Source organism: Parambassis ranga, chromosome 9, assembly GCF_900634625.1.
Source record: "Parambassis ranga chromosome 9, fParRan2.1, whole genome shotgun sequence".
Taxonomy (NCBI): Eukaryota; Metazoa; Chordata; class Actinopteri; family Ambassidae; genus Parambassis; species Parambassis ranga.
This window is the reverse complement of record NC_041030.1, coordinates 12,033,666-12,057,368: the sequence shown is the minus strand read 5'-3', so window position 1 is coordinate 12,057,368 and position 23,703 is coordinate 12,033,666. Positions and strand designations below refer to the sequence as shown.

The 23,703-nt window shown below is 40.7% G+C and overlaps 1 protein-coding gene across 6 annotated transcripts; it reads right to left on the bottom strand.

Moving 5' to 3' along the window:
- Positions 1-1,320: 1,320 nt before the first annotated feature.
- On the bottom strand, positions 1,321-22,389 carry ap1b1 (adaptor related protein complex 1 subunit beta 1). 6 transcript variants are annotated; one of them, XM_028414087.1, is made up of 24 exons: positions 22,042-22,102; positions 20,692-20,752; positions 19,412-19,517; positions 19,198-19,333; positions 18,665-18,910; positions 18,243-18,433; positions 17,916-18,137; positions 17,704-17,824; positions 17,268-17,363; positions 16,643-16,758; positions 15,580-15,745; positions 14,975-15,073; positions 14,303-14,562; positions 12,593-12,800; positions 12,396-12,416; positions 12,085-12,171; positions 11,580-11,609; positions 11,349-11,489; positions 11,117-11,262; positions 10,894-11,023; positions 8,219-8,303; positions 7,644-7,730; positions 6,941-7,095; positions 1,321-2,730 (listed from the first exon to the last, which is right to left on the bottom strand). In XM_028414087.1, exons 1-24 carry the CDS (start codon positions 22,066-22,068, stop codon positions 2,656-2,658), a joined length of 3,012 nt encoding a protein of 1,003 aa, XP_028269888.1. In that variant the 5' UTR covers positions 22,069-22,102; the 3' UTR covers positions 1,321-2,655. The 6 variants fall into 6 exon arrangements, with proteins under 6 accessions (XP_028269888.1, XP_028269885.1, XP_028269886.1 ...); XM_028414084.1 differs by lacking the exons at positions 12,085-12,171; positions 22,042-22,102 and adding an exon at positions 22,328-22,389; XM_028414085.1 differs by lacking the exons at positions 12,085-12,171; positions 22,042-22,102 and adding an exon at positions 22,261-22,312.
- Positions 22,390-23,703: the final 1,314 nt, after the last annotated feature.

The window sequence follows — 23,703 nt, the reverse complement described above, 5'->3', positions numbered from 1 at the left end:
TTCTGTGAAGGCATCTGGAGTCTGTTAACCAGCGTTCTGTGTCTGCTGTTGGAAAGACAGCATCTCTCTCTCTCTCTCTCTCGCTCTCTCTCTCTCATCACTTGCCATATCCCCTGCCTTGCTCATCCAATAGGATCATGTCGTGCGCAAGGCGTGCGAAAGCTGCGAGCTCCCATACGCCGCAAAATAAAATGGCAAAGGAAGCGGTCACACACTGTACATCATCTCAGCGCGAGGGTCACGGAGAACATCATATATCTGAGGTGAGTTATTACTTCTGGACAGGGTCCTTGGAGCAGAGCGGGGACGAAGTGTCCCATCAATCATCCGAAGGAGAAATAACAGATTTTTATGGAGCCCTTTAGAAAAACTTGAGATGAGCTTGTAACATTTAGCAGCTTCAAACAAAGCGGTGTTTATATAGTTTTATGGCTTTAGTTTTTTTGGGTGGTGGTGAATTTCTGAAGAAACTCCAGGCTTATATAGACTGTTTAGTACAGTAATAATGGTTTAGAAATATATTAATATACACTTTCTACTGAGCCATCAGGTCTGTAAGCTGATATATAACCTAATAGTGTCAGACATTGATAAAGGATTTTTTAACCATCAGTCCTGAATGCCTGTAGTTTAGAAGCAAAATGATAAGTTATTAAAATTGTGTATTACTCTTGGTGCCAACTTGATGAGAAAGTCAATGACTTGACCAAAAAGTAGTGCAGTGGCGCCCCCTATTGAGAAGTATTAGTCACAGAAAATCAATAGTATGGATCATCCATTAGACAAAAACACAGAGTCGCTGACACTTGTTAAAGCTTTGGAACACCAACTTTTTTTCAGCATCTGTGAAGTAAGCTGACAGGGACAGACCCGAGATGACAGGTGTTTGTGTTCTCCGTTAGGTCATGCAGTGGAAATCCTGGCTAAGCTTTCCAAAGCAGGTCTGACTTTTAAACCCTGTCATTGCTTTAGAGCTACCTCTGCTGTGAGGATGCACATTGCGGTAGATAAACCTTTAGACTTGACTCAGGGATCAACTCTGAAAGCAGAGCGCTGGCTGAGTTTGTATGCAAAGCTCAAAGGCTGTTCAGCCGGTAACCCTAGAACAGAGCTGGGAGTGAATGAGAGGAGAGCCCACAGCATCACAAAGGTCACCGATGATTATAAAGTGTGTGAAAACAACGCACACAGGCTCGCAAAGCCGCAGGGAATGTAGACTTTACAGAGCATATAAAACAGAGAAAATTTTTTACATCCTGTGATGTGGGGACTTTGGCATCCATGTATTCCATCAGAAATAATCAAAACAAAATCAATATATGAATTTATCAAGACTTTTAATAGTTCCTTTTTAAATGATGTACACACAATGAAGAAACTTATATCAATCAAAAACATCTGATTAAACATTTGATTTTTTTCTCTTTTTTTGTACAGCATTTCATATGAATCAACTGCCACCACACACAAAGACACACACTTAGGAATACACAGCCTCCTCTGTTGTGATCTGGACAAGGTGTTATTGTGGGTACATTCATCCTGCAGAGCCGATAAAAAGGGCTTCCGTGTAATGACTCGAAAACTGAATCCAAATAATCTCCAGGTAGAACGAGGACAGTGGATGTTGTTCAGCATGCTACCTACACATACACCTATTACCCAGGGGTGTTACAAACTATGGCATCAGCTTATTTCACGTGAGCCTTCATCTCAGATGGCCATGGAACTCAAAGAGAACTGCAATGAGAACGAAGTGGCAGAGAGCCTGAGCGGCTGTCGCTAACACGGGGGGGGGGGTTCACCAGCTGTAAAATCCTCACCACCTGAGGCCCCTCTGCCAGTTCACCACATGTGCAGTATCAAGACTACAAACACAAATTAAACCATGGAATGACTAGGTAACAGAGCAGTCAACTGCTGCTAGTCTATAAATTGTCAAGATGTAAAAGTAAAAGAAACACATCCTCCCACACAGCTCCCATACACACATCAGACACTCGGTAGAGAATCTGATCCCACTGCTGACCACAGATGCTAAAGAAATCTCTATAAAATGACAATAGTGTAGTTTTAAAGTATTTATGTGTCTTTTACAGGCTGACACAGCCACCACCCACTTCAGTAAGGCAAAATAAAGCCTGATTCTGCTCCGTCTTAATTGAAATAACCTCCAAATAAATATGCCGACAGCAATGATTCACCTGCTGATTGCAAATGCTAAAAATAGACTCCAATTTGCAAAGAGGGCTGGAAAATGATTAAAGAGCCACATGCACAGAAACAGACACAAGAGTAAAAGTCACACGGCCGTCTGTCCCCCAAGAATAAAAGGTGGTAACAGGATGGATCAGGCAGGTAATTTAACTTAAGCTAATGTCCTGGAACTGGCACATGCGGAGTGAAGGCCAGCCAAGACAGTGAACCAGAAATATCTGCAGAGTTAGGGAGAAGAAAATTCAACAAAAATTAAGCATCCTAATAAAACAGCTGGATGACAGACAGACTGCAGGCTCCGGGCCAAATGCAGCAGGAAGGGTGCTGCTGCACTGCATGAGGGTTGTAGTATGGTTCACAGGTCGGGTGACAAAGAGCAAGAAGATGTGCTGGGAGTCTGCATGGGGCAGCGGCCAGGCGGAGTTGCGGGATGTTGGTTCAGTTCTTCAGCACAGCCTCGTAGCTCTGGAACACACACTGGGAAACCTCTGGAGCTCTGCACTTCAAGGAGACCTGAGGGAGAGGAGAGATGTGAAGTGTTTAATATGATTAAGTCATTTATTTTTAGTTCAAATAAGGGTAAAATGGATAAGAAGAGAGATAGGAATCGCCTTAAAATCATAAGCTCCTGACAATGACATGTTGCAATATTTAACTGAATCTTTAGGCAACTTCACACATGAGCATTTCTAATATTTCGTTACATTGTTGTTTGTTCAAACATCCCCCTTTTCAAGAAATAAATGCATTAGATTGTGAAGAAAAACAAGCTTTGCATTAAAATCTCCTTAATTCAGTCTTATCAAACACACAGACCTTCAGACAGAAATATATATATACACAAACACACTGGGGAGAACAGGCACTCGCTCGCCTCTTTGATGTCAGTCTAAGCTGGGAGGAGGTGTAGGATACGATGGAGTTTTTCTCCCATTGTGCTGCAATCACACTGCAGATGTTATTTCCTCATATCCATTTAAAGGAAACAACAAGGCAGGACACAAACCTCATGATGTTGCAGCATAAAAAATTCAACACAAACAAAGCTGAACATTTAAAAATGCTTCACTAATGGCTGCACAGTGAAAACCAGCTGTGCTATCTCCTTAATAACCCACATAATGTCTGTACAATGTGGAGAAGTGAAGACATCACCCGCATATTTCTCACCCTGACTCCATCGCTGAGCTGTTCTTTCAGCTTTAATCACTGTCATTGCTTCAAATCACATTTGTTACACTGGAGTGGAGCTGCAATAGTTTGAGGGTCACAATGCCAGTTTACCAATGCAAAGATAAAAAAAAAACAAAAAAATCTCTGTGTCCTTAAGATTCAGCCAGAACAGGGTGACCTCTATCGCCCATATTGTGTTTGGCGTCTTTTACTAAATGATTTTCTCCACGCTTTCCTCTGGATAATCTTAAATGACCCTCCACTATCCTTTTCTTTGACCATTTTCAGTTGTTCTTTTCAAATGTCAATGACACCACAGCATTTTCTCCACTTTGAGTCCATTATCATAATTACAGTGATTATGAATTAGCCAGAAATGTAATGATTGACTTACTGGAATTTCACACCAAGTTGCACCATGACTCAGTAAATATTCATCAAAATAAAGGTGATGGACTGTGTTGAGTATGGTGGATAAAACTGTGATATTGTACAGCTCCTTCAGCTCTGCATTGGTACACTCAAGGCCCTTTACTAATGCATGCCGCTGCTGCTGCTGCTGCTGCTGCTGCTGGCAACATTTAGATAGCTTTGCTACGATCAGCATGGGGCATGGTGTGAGGAAATGCAGAAGCTGTAGAGAAACTGCTTTTAAAAGAGACAGAACTGCAGCACTCGTGTTTCCGCTGAGGGCTTGCTGGTAAAATATTAGCATTATATCAGGCATGGAAAAAAACAAGAGGGGGAAGAAAAGAAAGCTCAGCGAATGTATCATTGATGGAATTAAGAGATTCATTTCTTTATACCAATACAGTTTTGTTTAATCGTCACAAGACTCTGCTGATGATAATAATAATAATATAAAATTAGCCAGCCTGAAGACACTGAAGGAGTGAGTCTAAAAGAACATCGTGTAACTGCTACACTGCTGCAGCAACCTAGCTCTACACAAACACAAAAAGAAGATAAACAATCGAGGCATCATACTCTGCAGACTCATTATGATCAATAATAACAGGAATCATTTTGTGGCACTTGAATGGAGTTCTTGACTTTATGCATGCACTATGATCAAAGCAAAGTTGGATGTATTGTCCAAAAGTAAAAAAACAAACAAAAAAAACAAATGGAGGACTGTGATTGAGAACAGAAGGGACACAAAAAGACCAGCAGCAGCAGACTGCACACTTGCATAATAATGAATCCCAGAAAAATCACAGAGAAGTGATCATTTCAGAGATCAAACATGTACTATTCAACATGGGAGTAATGTACAGGAAGCCACTGACACATTCAAAGATGGCCAAGAGGACAGTCCTAACTAAACTGCACAAAGCATATTCCATGTAGTTATTTTGAAAGAGCAAAAACAAAATAAATTTGGACTAAATAACCAACAATAGATGATATAACCACATAGATGTGTCTGAAACTGGAAAAAAAAACAGATTCATCACATTGTGGAAAAAGAAACCTATTCATGGCATGACATAAAAACTTCAATGCAAAAAGTTGCTTATGAGACTGGACGAGCATCATGGTGTCTAACAAAAAAAACCCCTGAATTACCAGCAAGAGACGTCAAGATTTCTGTAGAGAACAGCCAACATCGCTGGTCACACTGTTACCATGGGGACGTGAGACAGCAGATGAGAACACCATGCCTCACATCAAGAAGATGAGCAGCATTTCCATTACTACTATACTGAATCTGCCAATCCCCTCAATCTCAGGAGCTTTACAGTATCAGGACATTTTTAAGAGTCCAGTCTGCAAGTTTACGGTTTCACCATTCTTATAAGTTGGCTGCAAAAAGCAGCAAAGGGAAAAAAGTTTGTTTTCTGTGTCCTAATAACCTCGTAGTCCAAATCGAATTCAAGAATATCTTTTAGTATAATTAGTTTGGTCACTTTCATTGTTAATGAAGGAGAGATTCAAATCCTGTTAGAAGCAGCATGGTTTGTGAAATTGGGGCACAGCTATAATACTCTAATATAAGAAGTGAGACATCAAGGGAGAGCTGAAGCCAATCAAGTTTTCAGATATCCAAAAATAGGCCAAGCTACATTCAAGCCTTGAAACAGCATGGCTGAGCAGCAGCAAACGTCCAACACATCATACATCTCTCCTCTTCGCGTGGATTGTCATTGTTTTCATGTCTTCAGAAGAGCAATAAAACCCAGAAAACACACAGTGGCAGGGCTTTACATCTACAGGTCTAAAAATAGCTGCTGACAAAAGGCGTTGGCAGCTTGGCTTTAATGATCTGTGCCAAGAGAGCGCAGGGACCTTGCTGCAGAGCAGCTCAAAGGGACACATACAGGACAGTTAACTTGAAGGTGGAGTTTTTTTTTCTTCTCTTATTAAAAAAAGAACTGGAGCCCCTCCAGCCACACTGAGACTAGCACTTCAGAAGTGCAGGTGGACAAGAAAAACCTCCTTAATTAATGCTGTTGGATAAATGGGTGCAAGGGGAAATAAAAAAGGTACCTGTAAATACAGGTCAGGCTATGTGATGACTGAACTATGGAAGGTGTGAACTAATTTAAAGCTCTGAGGATTTTATGAACCAGAGCTGTGTGAAAGACAAATTGACTGGTCTAGACAGAAGAAAACAAAAAGACAGTTAATACCCCCTTATAAATAAAACATGAACTGCAAGCAGACTGAGTGACGAGCAGTGAGGAGGAGAGTCACGCCAAGGTCGTCGTTCAGGACGAGTCATGCAGAATTTCTAAGCTAAACACAATTCATCAAGACATTGGGACACGCTGACAAAGCAGATATGAGCAACAGCACAATGAAAGGATGCTAAAAACACATGTGGACACGAGTAACACAAACACACCCACACCCAAAAATCAACAATACTAGGAATGTACTTCAGTCTCTGCACAATCAACCTCCCCTCTGCAGCAGATACAGCACTCATTACTGAACATCATTCTCTGTCACGCCTGTGCTTGTTCAAATCAAATACTGGGATGTCATTCTCTATCTGTTGATGATGTGCAGTGATGACAGAGACTTACAAATACACAATCTCGAAGTTGAACACTGTTCACCAATGCAGAAAATCCAGATGGGGAAGCCCCCTAATTCCTTTTTAGTTAGTAGGACCTTTCAGAACTATCCCTGCAGTTCACAGAGCAAAAGAATCGGACAAACTGGGCATAAAAAATGGCCAAAAGAGGAACATTGGTACCAACTGAGTATTATTCAAAGGTGTAACAGTATTATTGGTTCTTATTTTTATAGTGCATACCAGATCATTGACACATGGATGCAGCACTGAGACAACTGAAAGCTCTGACAGTCTACTCAGATTAGTGCACAAGAAGAACATGGGAACCAACAAAGATCTTGTGAAGATGAGGCTTATAAATCTTCCATCCTGTCATGACTAAATCCAAAGAAAGAAGGCAGTTCTTAAGAAAAAGGTAGGCAGAATCTTGTATTACTAAGGTGTAAGTAATAAAGTGGTTACAGATGCATATCTGCCCTGTTAAAATCTCTTTATTTAAATTATTTCTATAGTAGGAATACTCACTGTGTAATTTGGGTTTCCTGCCTGCACCCTCAGCTCAGCCAGCACCCAGATACCGTTGGTGAGTTTTATGGACTGATACAGCATGTCCTGACCATCTACTGTGCGCTTTGCGATGGTGAAGATGCTGCTACCCTGCAGTTTGTTGGAGGCTGCATCTGTTGAGAGACCATAGGAGTAGTTCAGATATAATTTAATATGAAGAGTCACTCACTGACTTCTATCCATGCTCCATGGTTATCTGCTCAAATCTGTCATTAAATGTACCAGACCATAAAGCTTTTCTTTTACCCTTATCATCCCCTGAAATTTCCCCTTGGCTGTCTGTGCAACAAAGATACAGTCGCTAATTCCAAATTAACTTTTCTCCTCAGCCACTGTCTTGCTGTTGTGGCCCAGCAGGATGTGAAATCCTCTCTTTTTGTTCATGGAGAAGAAATTTAATCTGTGGGGGAAAATCTCCATTAAGCTGTCATTAAGAATTCCTCTCCTGTTCAGCTGCTGTCACACTTAAAAATAAATTATTACATGTAAATAGTGAGTGCAGCTGATGATTTCTCATCAAATGCAATTAGAGAGGGGATTGGGTTCTGAGATCACCACTATTCTGTCTGGCTATTTCCACATATAAAAGAGCTGAAAGAAATGGCAACAGAGTGGTGCTTTCTTCAGCTAGCGGAAGCTCTGTTCTGTTCATCCTTCTTACCTGAGCTGAGATGGCAGTCTTTTATCTGAAACTGAGTCTCGTTGTCATTAGGAATGTCTTTCCATGTGGCGAGGAATACTTGTCGCTCTGCAAGAGATGTAATCAATGGATGAGTCCAAAGACAGAGCACATGCTGAATTTTACACACCTGAAAATAACAGTAGGTTTTGTAGTAAATGTACACAGAGGAAAAAAAAAATCAAAGTAAGAGTATGAGTAGTTCAGTTCCACTTTAGCCACAAGGTTTCCTGCTGTGGCTTAGGCTCTGGAGCATTAGCTCACAGCCCCTGGCAGCAGTCCTGCTGTTAGCCCCATCAGATGGCTCCACAGGGAGAGATGCCAACATGTTTTTACAGAATAAATCAAACAGCAGCACAAAATAGGAGAAGGGGTCCGTCAAGGCACTGAGGTACAATCAATGTGTAACTGTGCACCAGCAGCATCAAGTAGAAGTACGTCACACAATACTTCACATGCTCAGAGCAGTCGCAATAATAACCCCTTACTGAAAGGATGACGTACTTTATGAGTTTCTGACGTCAGCAGGTGCTTCAATGCTTTCAAGAAACACTCACCCATCTTCCCGTCCTCTACAAACAACATGCTGATGGGATATTGGCAGCTGAAGTAGAATACGTCAATGTTGTTCTTAACAGCCACCTGTGAGAGTAATTACACCCAAGGAAGGGGGTAGAAGAGGACAAACGGGAGAAACAAGAAGCAATACATGAGTAATTACAATTCAAGTGGCCTTCAAACATTGCTGCTTCTATGTGAGACCGAAGTGCTTGAGTCTCACTCTTTCATACTCTCGCATCAGTTTTCGCATCAGAATTTAAAGTGTGATCAATTTTTTGTGAAAAAAGTTTTCAGTTGAAACAGTCACACGAGCATAGTTTAATGACCAGTCGCTTTGGTAGCAGGAAGTATACACTATATGTTGTGTCTCCAAAACAACAGAGTTGTGCACATCTGATCACATGATTCAGCAGCAGTAACAGTATTAGTTACAGTAATTATAAATTATTCACAACATGGATAAAACAGTACATTGTGTTGGGTGCACAGCGCCACAGTCTATTGGCTATGGGTAAACCACATGGCTGTCTAAGCTCCTCCCTCACAGTTGTCAAACACTCTTTTCCTTTTGTTTCATTGTCTTACAGCAGGATATGTGCAGTATTTACTTTTTAGGCATATAGTGGCTTCCTAAATGAAACACGTGTATTTGCATATCAAGTGGGGAACTAAGGTCTAAAACAAGTGGGTGCTGGAGACACGGTCTAATGAAAGGTGCAAATTGAAATCCAGAGAGCTCCATTTAAAACAGCATTTTGAATATGCTTCATATAAGATAAAAATAGAGATGAAAACAAGAAGACAATAATAGACAGCGGTTAAAAATAGCATAAATAACACAGTAAAGTGATGAAAAAATAGCTACTAACACAGAGTATGGTATAAAAGGAGCAGCTGCAGGCAGTAATACTGATCAGGGTTCTCAACAAAGAATTGCTGAGAGAAGGACAGTGAGTTCAGCCAGAGGATGGCAGAAGAATGATTTGTGAATAATTCATTAGGGCGTCTTATTCTTGGTGCAAAACAGGACACAATGCTTCAGTCTAAATGCTTAGAAACTGGAGCTGTAACCACGGGTTAGTTGTCCTAGAAGAGGAGGTCTGACAATAAATCAAACAAAGTAATACAACTGTCTGATAGAATTGTTGACATGCTATTACTGGTCTTATGTGCCTACATGAAATTAATCTACAAAACCACTAGATCACACCTCTGTCAAGTCTCTCATGCAGAGTCATATTCTGTACTCTCCACTTTTCTGAAAGCTGAGAAAGTGGCTCTAACTTTGGTTGGGATTATTTGCATTGAATAGTCTGGTATTTTACTCCACTTCCAGCTTTTCACTACCTGTATAGAAAAATCTGCAATAACCTTGTTTACTGTTGCCAAAATGACGGACAGATTTTGTAGTGTGCACATTTCATTTTCCCGCTCTACTTCCAGTCCGTCAAAGAGGCTTGTTTTATGTTTTAATTTACAGTGCTTGGATTTAACAATAAAGCTTAAGAATAAACTGCAAATGTCCTAGCAAATCTCACTACTGGAGCCAATTAATACGAGAGTGGTGACCGACTAATGTAGCTACAACTTTATCCGACTATGAATCCTTTGTCTTTGGTTCCTGTAGGTTTTAATGGCCTACACTCATTAGAAGTTCCTGAAGTATTTCCTTAGTGCTCATTTGTGATGAGGACTTTCAGCCACTGCAGCAGCAAAAACTGTTAAAAAGGGCACTCAGAAATATTCCGGGACATTTATCTACCACAGCTAAAATAGCTTTCAAAATATCTGGGAATGTGTCAAAACTGACAATAGAACCCATCAAAGCAGGGCCTTGAAGCAGCAGAGTAGAAAGGTTAGCAGGGCTGCTGAGGCCAGCAGAAACAAAAGAGCCATGTGCTGTGAGACCACTAATGGCCATCCACACCGCCATCACCCCCCTTGACACTCTTATCTTCTCTCTCCAGCTGCACAGAGCACCTTTCCACCATTCTGCTAAGTTAAAAGAACCACCCTGATCAAAAGCAAGCCAGCCTTTGCTGCCGCACTGTCAACCCTTCACAAAGGCCTGTGATGGGTTGTTTTATGTTTCAATCCACAGTTTGGGAATTCAATCATTTAGCTAAAGGACAGTAAGGATGCATGACTAATATAAGATTATAGAAGATAGAACATTATATTTTTAGAATGACCCAATGGACACAGTCAGGCCCATGGTATGCAGTATATACAAGCTAAGATGTACTGGAAACTTAGAACAACTTAAAGCAAGTAGTACTCTCAACTTGTTATTAAAATCTTTGCTATATTCTGTAAGTGTCGGTGTTGCCACATTTACTATGACATCTTGCCCTTTCCCACAAGAAACAAGTTGATGCTTTCACTATACAAACAATGATGCCCTGCTATTCTATCCCTGTACCTTCATACAGAAAGATGAGGCACAATAGACATGTCACAGTCCTGCCTTGAGTACAATGTATGTGAGAATCCATACAAATCCTTTGTAAAACTCCAAAGCATCTCTGACAGTCATCATGCTGAAAGGTTGTGTCACTGTCAGAAGTGTGAGGTGAAGAAGTTGAATCTAGAGTCAGGATTCATGGAGGTATAGTAGCAGCAGCAAAGTCCTATAACATTTAAGTAGCAATAAATACTGTGAATGTTTTACCTGCAGGTTATTGAGAGGATCCATCTTCATGACAGGACCCACAGTGTTGAGAGGAAGGGCCACTTCAATACTCTGGTTTGGGCTAAGAGGTGTTAAAACCTGGAGAGGGCCCGCTGGAGTGAGACCGAAGCTAAGGAGGGGGAAAAAAGGGAAAAGGGAGACTAGGGTGAACAAAAATGTTTCAATATACCAAAGAAAGAGGCAGTTTAGTAGGTGGTCTTACCTGTTTTTGTTGAACTGGATGGCAAAATCAGTCATGACACTCATAGCTTTATTAGTGAGGGTCATCTCCATTTGGATGACTCCAGCACGACGAGCAAACGTGCCTAATATCTCCAGACCTTTAGCCTTCATAGCTGGAAGCCAAATCTGAACAGAGATAAGTCATTTTACAACAAATTCTAAAACTAGTCTTAGATAGTTTTAAGACTTTGTTCCACATTATTAGCACTCACTGCTTTTGGAGGGCTGTAGGCTCCCATAGGCATACCAACACCGCCTCCAAGATCAAATAGGTCATCCAGACCGCCACTGCTAACAGGGGCATTGAAAGAGGCTGGCATCGCAGCTGGAGGTGCACCAAAACCAGCCCCCATCTGTGAGTCAAAAATCAACACATCACCCTAAGACATTTAATGTCACCCTGTACAGAGCAATCACAGCCCAATCAAAACAAATTGACTTACAGCAGGACTCCCTCCAAGGTCTCCTCCAAGCTGAGTACAGGAAAGAAGAATAAGAAAAAGCAATTACATTTGCGGCAAACTCATGTAGTACTGTGGGAGGTTTGAGGAGGATGGATGGTAGAGTGCTATGGGGTTTACACGTTTAACAAGTACTAGCAAGAAGTAGTTCAGGTGTACTCTGTTTGTGTATGTGACAGCTGAGTATCTACTGAAATCTAAAAGGTTTTACCTAAATGCAATATCTACTGTGGGGGTGAAAAGGTTGGGGATACAGAGAACAACTGTGAGTGAGACTCCATTGAAAGCTTAACTACTGTGCAAAAACCAGGTTTGGTTTACTGGAATCGCACCTACACAAGGTGGGACACAGTATAATACACAGTGCAAACAGGCACAGCTCACTGCTCAACTATTCAGAGGACACAGTGATACAACAGGGGACAGGAGGGGGGGGTTCTAGGCTGGTGCTGGCCTTTGCTGGTCCAGCGTGGTCCCCTGGACCAACCTCAGTGGGGCTGTAATCTGGGGGCGATGGGGACTGATGAGGGAGCTGAGGTGACTGAGGAGTGTCCGTCCGCAGGGGGATGGGCGGCTGATTGAAAGACGAAACACATCGCAGAGCCCAGAGATAAGTGATGGACTCAATGATTAGCAACACGCTTACTACACATATCAACGACAATAAAAGATGATACACGATGAAAGAAAATGTCAGACTGGTGCAGTGAAAACTACAGCAAAACAGCTGGATTTGTCTCATCTATAATGGTCCAATATAGCTTAGAAATATTCCACCCTCTCCCTCCATGTAGTTACCGGCTCAGACTCATCCCCCATCTGCGAGTGCAGCATTGAACAAAGAAAGGAAAACATACAGAGTCAAAAGAAAAAAAATCAAAGCAAAAGGTAGAAAAAAAAGATACAAAGATACATCACCATCAAACACTCCAGTTAACATTAAGACTATTCGAAGATCACAGCTTTACACAAATAGTGACATGTAGAAAACGTACCAGGCTGTCCAGTCCTCCACCAAGAAGGTCCATAGCACCCATCTGCATGCCAGAAGTGGCCGCTGGTGGTGGTCCGGTGGCACTAGGAGGTGTCAAGTCCAGATTGAGAAGATCCCCCAGGAGGTCTCCCTGGGATGGAATGACGGCAGGGGGTGCATCAGAAACTCCAGCAGCAGAACCTGCGTCCGGGCTCTCAACACTCTCTCCACTAATCAATAAGGAAGAACACAAAAAGCAACAATTAGTCAAGATTTAGAATTTGGATTTCTGTGTCCCTAACTGGCCATAATTTAAATCTAATCCACAAAAACAAAGGGAACTGTACAGTGTTTCCCACAGACCAGTTGGCAAATTGCGGTGGCATCTTGGCGCAGTGTCACATCGGTCGGCGAGTCGGTCATCAGGGTTTATACAGGTTAAATATACACCAGTATGCTTTTCTAATGACCGTTTTAAAGCTACAAGAAGCATTTTAAATTGATTTAGTTAAATCTTAATTCTCTCAGTTAGTTCTGAGTGATAAGACAAATAAACGTTTTTACTAGAACCCTGCCTGGAGCTTCCCCCACCTCAACTCCATACATTACAGGCCAGTAGTAGCTATTACCGGTACTTTGCTCATACAGATACCTGGACATAGTAGTAGTTGAATCATTGCCTAGTTTAGTTCTAATCTTTAGATTGTGTGTCATTCAAGGAATGGATTACAAATACAACTGAAGCTGAAGGTTTTTATTTCACTATATGAAGACTGACCTCAGCCCATATGTCCACCTGTTCTTGTGTTGTAAAATGACATCTTTAGGTAAAATAAAGGTTAAAATAAATAATGTGATATAATAAATACATTAATAACATAAATAATATGATTATAGATATTGTGAGGAGCTCGGTCACCCAAGAGGAGCTTGGAGTAGAGCCGCTGCTCCTTCACATCAAGAGGAGCCAGCTGAGGTGGCTCAGGCATCTGTTTAGGATGCCTCCTGGGGAGGTGTTAGATACATGGAACTACTAAAGGCACAACAAGGCAACTAACTATATAAATAAATAAATAAATAAATAAATAAAACAGCTTTTGGTGGTATTATTCTTCATGTGACTATGGGCATATAATGTAGTTTATCTCAACCGTAACCGTGTTTCGCTTTAAATCGCCGAATGGTTTGCTGCGTTACCAGCTCTGTCTGTGCTGAATTAGGGTGTGCGATGTTCCATTATCAATAACGTTGACCGTCTTCTCTGTGTAAAGATCCGCTGTTCCGGGTTTTCTTTCAACAGTCTATAGGCGTCAGGCATTGCACATGAAGAGAAGGAGCGGCCGGATCAGCTGCTGTCGGTGTGTGTGCTGCATGTGCGCTTATGTGTGTGAACGAGAACTGGAGGGAGAGAGAGAGTTGCGCGGAGTTGAATGAACAGAAGATAGCTATATTATAAAATCACATTGGCGAAAAAAAAAAACACAGAATCAATTTGTGGCGGAGGGTAGCAATTATGTGGCGGCCAGCCACGAATTGGTCTATGTGTGGGAAACCCTGCTGTAAGATTGCGGCTGCTTTAGAACGAAGGAAAGAACAAAGAACAGCTGCACAGTTTGACACTTCTGGAAAGTGTTACTCAGCAGATCTGAAGGGCAGCATAATTGCATAGTCATGAAACTAGTTATACTTAAGTAAACAAACGCCTAAAGAAACATAAAAGTGCATTACTCACGATCCAGCACTGCCTGGGAGTCTCTTGTGTTGAACACCACGGCTGCCCTCAACAAAAGCACTGGGGGGCTTGTGGTAGACAGAGGCAAGAGTACCAATGTGGCAGATAAGCTCCTCCAGCAGTGTGGGCTCAATCAGATCCGTCTCTTCAGAGATCAGAGGCTTCTCAGCCAGAACCACCTCCTTGGCAGCCACAGGGTCTGTGGACAACAAACGCCAGTAGATGTAGCCTCTGTCCCTGAGGTCGGGGTTATCAGAGTCCTGCAGAAAGAGGTGAAGATTATTATTTAAGGAGCAACCCAATACCTCATATTCTTAAACCCAGATATGATTCAACTGTTCTAAAGACAGCATCAGGTTAGTGCCAGAAATTGGATGATGTATGAGGAAACCGGACATACATTTATAAAATATCAAATTATACAATACTTATATAATCCAAATTTTCTTCTGTGACTGCTTTGTGCAGGAACAGAGGTACAAAGTTTTTTAGATATATCACAAATTGTAACTGCTTATGATGTTATAAGTTACTAATGTTATTGCTGTACATCTTTACAAAGAGTCTAATAGATAGATGGCATCTTCTATAGTACCACCATGTGGTTTATTTCAGGATGTCTCTCTTAAGTCATAGGCAGGAAAAATAAAATATATGAGCATAAGTTTTTACCTGTGTAGCTAGGCTTAGCACCTGCTGCACCAGCTCCTGTGTTTCTGTGGGCTTTTTAAGGAACAACTTGACGATTGCAGTCAGCAGCTGCAACTGCACCTAAAGTCATAAGAACATAGCTGTTTTAACAAAGCTCAGTTGGACCACAATAAACATATTGTAAACAAACAGTCTAATCTGCAAACAAAAAGGAATTTCTTGCAAAATGGCTGTGTTTTTACTAATAAAATATCTTCATGTAAAAGTAAAATATATGACTCTGAGTCGGGTATAAAATATTATCCACTTATTGTAGTGTTGTCTCATTATACATGCTTATTAGTCACAGTAAATAAAAACAACTCCCCTTGGCTTTATAATTCTTCTCAAATCAGTTTGGCAGTTGAATAAGGCTGGGAGTATTCCTTAGTACTTCTACACTTACACACTATACACTTACACATTATCTTCCATTTTAGAGCTTTTCAGCAGCTAACCAATAGCTTTCATTATTTCCTACAAACTGTGCTTCTTTCTGCCAGCGTTGATAGGCAATTACTTTGTGACTAACATTAAATATTGACTTTTTGAAGTAAGAATCTGCCAAAACTCTCCCCTAAACACACCTGAGTGCTTTCATCATGGAACCCCTCCAAAAAGCTCTCCAGCAGCTCATCTGCATTGTCGATGCGCTCAGCATACTCTCCAACGATCCAGATCATGGCAGCGCGTGCCTCTGGCTCATCCAGGGAGTCCAGATTTTCACACAGAGTGGCAATCACACTCTCATACCTAGAAACAGTCAAACAAAACAACACTACATGCACTCTGATGCAAATGTATAATGCAATGCAAATTGTTGACATGCACTTGCCAAGGACAAAAAAATAACACAAATGGCAGTATAAGCTGGCAGAGGAACAGCCACAGGTTTGATAGACAAAGCAGCATCGACACAGAACAACATTAACATTACAATGATGTCCATTTTTTGGAGGTCTGACAAATATAAATCTGGTTTTCACTCTCATTTGCATACCAGATGCCCAACCATGTCATCTGCAGCAATTGATTAATTTCTCTGATTCAGGCATTTCTGAACTGCATATATTACTTAGCAATAATTTATTCCATTTACATAATGATTTTGGTACAAATTATTCCAAGGCAAAAAAGTCTAACCAATAGGAAAATCAGACGTTTGACTGGACAGGGACTCATATAGCTCAAGGCTAGAGCCATGCTGAGCTAGAAGCTCTGCTAAGCCACTCCCTGGGAGAGTCACGACTCCTGCATGATGGTCTACTGCTGTGTGGGAGAGGGTTCTATCTGACACAAGGATCCACTCTGCTGGATCTGCAGCAGAAGTCATGCTTCCAGCTAAATCAGCCTGACCCTTGATGAGCTGTATTCTGGGCAGGGTGTTAGGTTCTGTGTTTGTGTTGCAAACTATTTTGTCTTTCTGTATAAGCAGCTTTCAGTCTTTAAAGTTCAAGAGAAACTATGTGAAATGCATTGATTGGTCCCTTCATAACAGAAAGCAAATATAATCAACAATGTTATGTGTGTATGGCCAATACATTACTTGAACAAACTGACAGTGATGAGATTTGTGACCATTCATGCTAGACTTTAGAAGATGTTAGCAAACTGTCCAAAGGACCACACAATATTTAAAAGGACACCTACTTGTTGGGGTACTTGCGGAAGATATCCTTGATGACTACAATGGCCTCCTGCACGACGTAATTGACCTTGGTCTGGATTAGGTCTAGCAGGGTGCTGACACAGCGTTCTGCTGATTGCTAAAGAATAAGGAGAAAAAGAAAAAGAAATCAATGACAGTATACATCAAATCTGATGTTTCCCATGTGTTGAAATGTGAGCAAGTAATTAAGGATTTATGATTTAACTACTACATAAAGCATTTAGGCTTCAAACATGACCAATCATGTGTCATTAACTTCTTGAAATTAATTTCTTTAAATGGACAGGAGAAAATAATCAAATGTTACACACCTAAAATAATAACCGTAATAATGTAGCATCATTTATTTTAGGTACTAATCCACACCGCTGCCATGCTGAGAGAGCCACCTTGTGTTTGAAACTGTGTCTTACTTGTGCCCTTTGAACAGTTACAGGTTTGTGGTTTTTGTGGCAGCCTGACTGTAACTCCATTACTCGCCGTGCTTTTAGCTCTGTTTTTATTTATGTGTCTTTTGCATGCTGGATGCAAAGAGCTCAAGTACAGCTGCCACTACTGTTTGAACAAGCAAACATCTGATGACAGTATTACATCATCTCCACTCACCTCCACTTTTATGGCACAGCGGCCAATGGCTCTGACCGCTTTACGCACAAAGTCCACATCCACCTCAGTGGCATACTCCTTCAACTCTGCCAGCACCTACAGCAAAACAGAAGGCAAGGCAAGCTTTATTTATATAGCACCATTCATACACAAGGCAATTCAGAGTGCTTTACATAAGATTAAATCACAGAATAAAAACATTTTAAAACATTAAATTAGGACGGAAATTAAAATCATAAAAAGAATAAAATCATAAAAACATCAAATAAAATCAGGGTGATTAAATGAGAAGAGTGCAGTCAAGTAATTAGGAGAACGCTGCAGTAAAAAAATGTGTTTTCAGGCCTGACTTAAATAGAGTGAGAATCCCTCAGAAGATCAGAGCTTCTTAAGAGCATCTAATGATAATGATGGATTTCAGATCTAGGTGTCTTACCTGAGCAATGTTGGCTTGAGATGCTAAGCGAATCATGATGTCGAGCTTCTCCAGTTTGACATAGATTGGGTCATTGTACTTCACAAAGAAAACCTTCATTTCATGTTTCAGGATCTCTGGGCTGTAATGGCACATTGAGCATGTCTTACAATCAAAATATAGGAGTTTAATTACTTTTCCAGAGACAGAGAGAACCCTTTGCACAGGCTTACCGTCTCTGAACGATAAGGTTTATGTTTCTAAGGGCCACATATTGCAACTCAGGCTCGGCAGAGAGGAGAGTAACTAGTGGAGGGGCGAGCTTCTTCAGCAGAGTCCCATAGTAGTCCAGGTCTTTCGGCAGCATCTCCATAAACTTCATTAAAACTTTAACAGCTGACAGCACCACAGCGGAGTTGGCATGAGAGAGTCGTGGGGTTACACGCTCACAGATGCTGGCAAATGTTGGGAAAGAAGGAGCAGAAAATTAAATTAAGTCTTTAGGGAATATATACCAACTGACATGCAGGGTGAGAAAATGTTGTGGTACCATCTCTTACCTTTGAGACTCACGGTCATCACGAGGTGTGTAATTAGCCAGACAGTCCAGAATGAATATCTGTCCCCACTCTGTACACTCATTAAGAGCTGTCAACAGCTTGTTTATTGTCTGAGGGTTCAGGTCCAATAGATTACTGTTAGGATGAGACTCTGCTATCTCGGACAACGCTGCCACAGCATTGGCTACAACCTAAGGAGGAACAGCACAGATGAATGATAACATTTACAAACAGTGCGCAAAAGCTACAAAATAAAGTCCCTTGGAACAAACTAAGCTGGCATCACATCAAACATTTGCTGAGCCAGCAAAGGGCTTATCTGTGAAAAGCACCGTGAAGGCTTGTAGCCAGCTGTATTACCCTGAATAAGAAATCTGGCTGGCTTAAAAATCATTTAGAAGGCTGGGCTGATGAAGTCGTACCATGGGGTTGGAGTCCGAGATGAGATCTTTAAGGGTGTCCAGAAATCCTTGATCCTCCACCAACTGGGCATTGATATCATGAAGCTTTGCTACACATACAGCGGCTGTCTTCCTCACATATGGGTCTTCGTCCTTCAGACACTTTCTCAGTGGCTCACAGAGGTACTCGGTGATCTTGTCCACACGAATGCAGCCCATTGTACGAACGGCAAGGGCCCGAATGAGAGGGTTCGGGTCCTCACAGTCCTAAGAGAGTGATTCACAGAGGTCACCAGAGACAATGTGATTCCATTTAACGTATAGTCAAGAGCGAGGGACTTTTTGCAGCTGAGATGACAGTTGCCTAAACCAGCATGCATGGGTAACATATATACACTGAAAGCAGAGCTTTCAAGTTTAAATGCAGGCAAAACAACAGGAAACTTTCTTTTTCTAAGTATTAGACCTACTGCGGAACGTCTAAGGATATTCTAAATACTACTTTTATTATTCTCAATATAGTACCTGCATATTTATGACTGACAGAGCTTTACCTTCACAAAGGTGTTAACAGCCATGATAGCCATGTCTGGCTGACTCTTGGCATAGTTCATCAGGTAGAGGTAGACCAGCTTTTTCAGTTCTAGGTTGTCTGTCTGCATGCAGTTCACGACATCTGGGAAAAGAGCACTGAAGGAGGAACACACTGTGACATAACAACCACCTCAAAATGAAGGGTCACGCACATGGTCATTTCCAATAGCTCACCTGACATCCTTGCCCACTGTCATTGATGCAATAACCTTCTTTACAGCCTCCTTTTTCTTCTCCTTCTTATCACTATTGAGCTCTGCCTTGAGCTCAAAGATCTCTCCTACATGCACAAAAAAGAGAGAGATTTGGGTCATCATGTAATGATAGGGTAGAGGAGAGCAGTTTCCCAGTCATTGTCGAGAGGGTACAATGACAGACAATGAACAGTGAGGGGTCAGAAACCCACATAAATGATGAATGACCAGTAAAATTGGTTGTCAGTGGAGCGGTGGTTAAAGGTTTTAGAGAACGTAATCAGACATCAACACAATGTACTGAATGTCACTGTCCGGCAAACGTTGCTACCAATATAATGGACAGACCAGAAACACAATGGTCAGTCAGTCAGTCCAGTGAGTTTTCAGCAGGTAGAAAAGACAGGTTCTGTGTAACACACTGTGATAGTGGAAAACCCCATCAGCAAGATAACTATATAGCTTTGAAACTGCTAAATTTGTCCTCATTATCTGTGACTGTCATGGTATTATAGGAACCTTACTCACTGGAAAGCAAAAAGTTTGTTTGCATGCCATTGCATTGTGTTTCAATTTGCACTGCTGTTACAAAACCTAAAGGTCTTCAGTGCCTACCTGCAAAATTTAAAATAAATACATACAGTGCAACTACAATTTTGGGCTTAAACTTTAATCTACCCACTTAACAGTTTCCCAGCAAATGTAGGCTGTTAAACACTCAAAATCCCCTTCAAGATGTTAGAAACTGAGTGTACACAATAACATCGGGCAGACCCAGAGAAAAAGAAAATACTGAAAGAATTGTCTCAAGAAAACCTAAACAATCAATGACAAGTCTATGCAGTGTGGGCCATAAGCTTCTGTTTACATGATTTAAGCCCTGTACGTGGGAACATTCAGGACTTCGGTGTGAGAGGAACCAAGCAAACACAACAAGAGGACTGTTATATTTCTGAGAGCTAATTCTCAATGTCTCATTTATAATAACCAGAGCTGTTGTTCTTGGCAATAAAGCAAGGAGATGAGGAAGGAACTTAAACTTTATCTGAACATACATTCCTCTTAGATCTTAAACTAATAAAGCATCTTAGGCTTTATAGGCAGAACACTGATGAACTGATGTAATGCATGTCAACAGGAACCTATGCACTTCGATATTTAGAAATCAATAAACAGATTAATGCCCATTACCAAGTAAGACAGTAATGGAGCATCACGTTACAAACCACACAAAGCATGTTAAATCATTGATTAACAAACCTTTCTTGGTAGTGGTGAAGTACTTGGAATCCGTCATCTTGGATCCAAATTGTCGATTCTCCTGCAAGGGGATGAGAAAGATGACTGTGAGATGTTTTTACTGCCTGGAAACTTTGGACAACAGGAAATTCAAGAAGTGCGAACACAGGGAAATAAAAGGAATTCCTGCTTTCTACTGAACAAACAGAAGAGGTCAAATGAAAAAGAAAACAATGGATTTTACAACGTAAATAGACACTGATTGTTTCTTGGTCAGCACATATGGTGCCAATACAAATCTCTTCTCTATCCAAGTTTACAAGTCGTCAGCAAGTTTAAGCCACGAGTAGTTCCTGTTCCCGTTTCCTGATTTCAGTTGGAGAAAGCACATCTCTGATAAATGATTTTTGTTTCATAATAAGCATTAGTGTTTAATGAAAAAAGAGAACGGTTGATGAAAACAAAAATCAGGACGAGGGCATCCACAGACATAAAACCAGTTTTTCTTTAACTTTTTGGGTTACAAATTGCACAAATACACTTCCACACATACATCGTCTTCTCTTTAGGTCTGTACTTATTTACTGCATTAAATTAATAATGTCCTTAATATTTTATGGTTTGGCTATAAATATGTACAGTGTACAAGTATTGTTATTGGTCCTGGTAATGGCTCAGTAACTGAAACAGATGCAGCCAACATTTAACAACTCTATAATCCTGAGATTGTCCTGAAATGAAAAATGCATGAAAGTTATTAATCAACATTAACAGGCTAAATGTAATAAAGCAGCTATAAACGGGATGTTTACAGTTTTAATAACACTTGTTAGCACAGCTCTGACTTCGAGGAGGTGATGATAAAAACAAGTCTAAATTTGTGGCTGAGGCCTGTTAGCTATTGATGCTAATTTGTTATTACTGCAATCAACTTTTAATTAAATGACTCGGTAAGTTATTTACTGAGTTCCAGGTAGCTGTCAACATCCGACAGGTTACTAACCGGACACAGGTTAACCAAATACGATACGACAACATAGCTGACGACGTAGCTAGCAAGGCGACAACGATGAATACGACGCGTTCCTGCCATAAAACTTGACGCAACCACACCAAAGAACACTGAACTAATCCTTAAATTGTTTGTAAACAAACAATGACTACTTGAGAGAAGCTGACTTCGACTTATACTTCTAACTTTGAGGAATGCTGCGCTAGATGGCTAGCATCAGGCTACAATGACGTTAGCATAGCAGGCTCGATTGTGTACAGATGAAGTCTGCTGAAATATGAGGTTAGCGATTTTATAAAGTTGGCTAAATAAGGACAAATAGCTGCGCAATTAGCGATACGACTCGATCGATTACTCACGCATAACTGATTGGCCCATTCCTGCATGTTTGCAGTAGTTACGGTAGATGAATGAAACTGGTGCTAACGGCTAGCTCTCCGGTGCAGTGTGCCTGTCAGTGGCAGCTAGCAAAGCTGAGACATGACCTTCTAAGTAGAGGCTTAAGGAAGCTTTTGCCGGGATAGTTAAGCTCTTAATCTATCGGCCTAGTTCAGACCTTACCCAACAAAGTAGCGTACCTTCTGTAGTTAAAATTAAACTCGCCACACAGTGAATTCAGAGAGGAAATCTCCACAAACATCTTACCGTGACAGGCGTAGTAGGAGCTGTGATGGCCTTCGTCCCCTCCCCTCTGCTTTACTTCCGTCTTTCCACAAAATAAACATAGCAGCGTCAGCTTTCATTCACAGAGGGCTGATCATAAATACTGGGAGCTGGAGTACTTCAGTAGCTCCATATAATATGATCTGAATATGATCTGCATGTATGCACTTCAGTACTGTTTGTATGTCTGAAAAATACTAAGTTGCAAGCTACTGGTTGACAGTGCAGTCTAAACAAATGAACTGAAGGTGTGTGGATTCAAATTACAGCTGTTTGTTATGCAACAAATACATATATGTTAAAAAAAACTGCTCAATTGTATTCAAATCTTCCCATTAAAAAAATTGGTAAGAGCTAATTCATAAAGTTCAGAAGAAAATATTTATTACAACAACTTGACAGCATTTATTTCAACTTCAAAAAGTGAAATGTTGCAGTATTGCTAGTTTTATACACACAAATTTCACAATGTCAAGCAATCTGTACATAAATCTGAAGTTGTATTGGAAATAACATCTGATTATTAACATTCAGATTTCGCTGGGAGAGAAGAAATTTGCAAAGTTGAATAGGAATAAAAATGCAAAAATGGACAATCAGTATTGATGACTAATACACTTCCATGTGTGTATGAAATCACAGTTTACATCTGAATCCCCAGTTAATCAAAAACCAAATATCTTCAAATGTCTCAAAACAAATTTTAAATAATCTGTAATAATCTGATTATACACATGACACACTCTAACATAAATTATATTTTATGAGTCTGTATATTTGAATTTTAGGAAACAGCCCAAACAAGTTTAATTTGTCTGCAGGATCTTTTACAGTTTGTATCTGGCAACAGTTCTAGTGCATAATGTTTAAAAAACACTTAAATTAAATTGCTCCATCTCATTTCATTTGCACTTTCCAAAACACGTATTCATTTACAGCATGTGGGGCACAGATGTCACTTGAGCCCAGACTTCATCGCATAAATAAATAAATTAGACCAACATCGCTCTGCTGTTTACTCACAACTCTGTACATATTCTCATACAGTATGTACACAAACATATACACACACTCGTCACTTTTAGCATCCTGCAACAATCTCAAACTTCTAAAACAGCCTCCAGTTCGTCCTCAGTCATCATAGCAAGATATTTCAAAAGTCATAATATTTCTGCAGGACACTGAGACACCACAAATCCAACTCTTCAACTTTCAAATATATATTTTACAAAGTCCACACCTGTTAAATACCAAAAACAGTGCTGTACACTCTGAAGCTCCGGAGTCTGATGACAACTGTGCAAGAGCTCCACACAGGAAACCTTAATATCCAGTTACATTATCTATTATTCATGCAC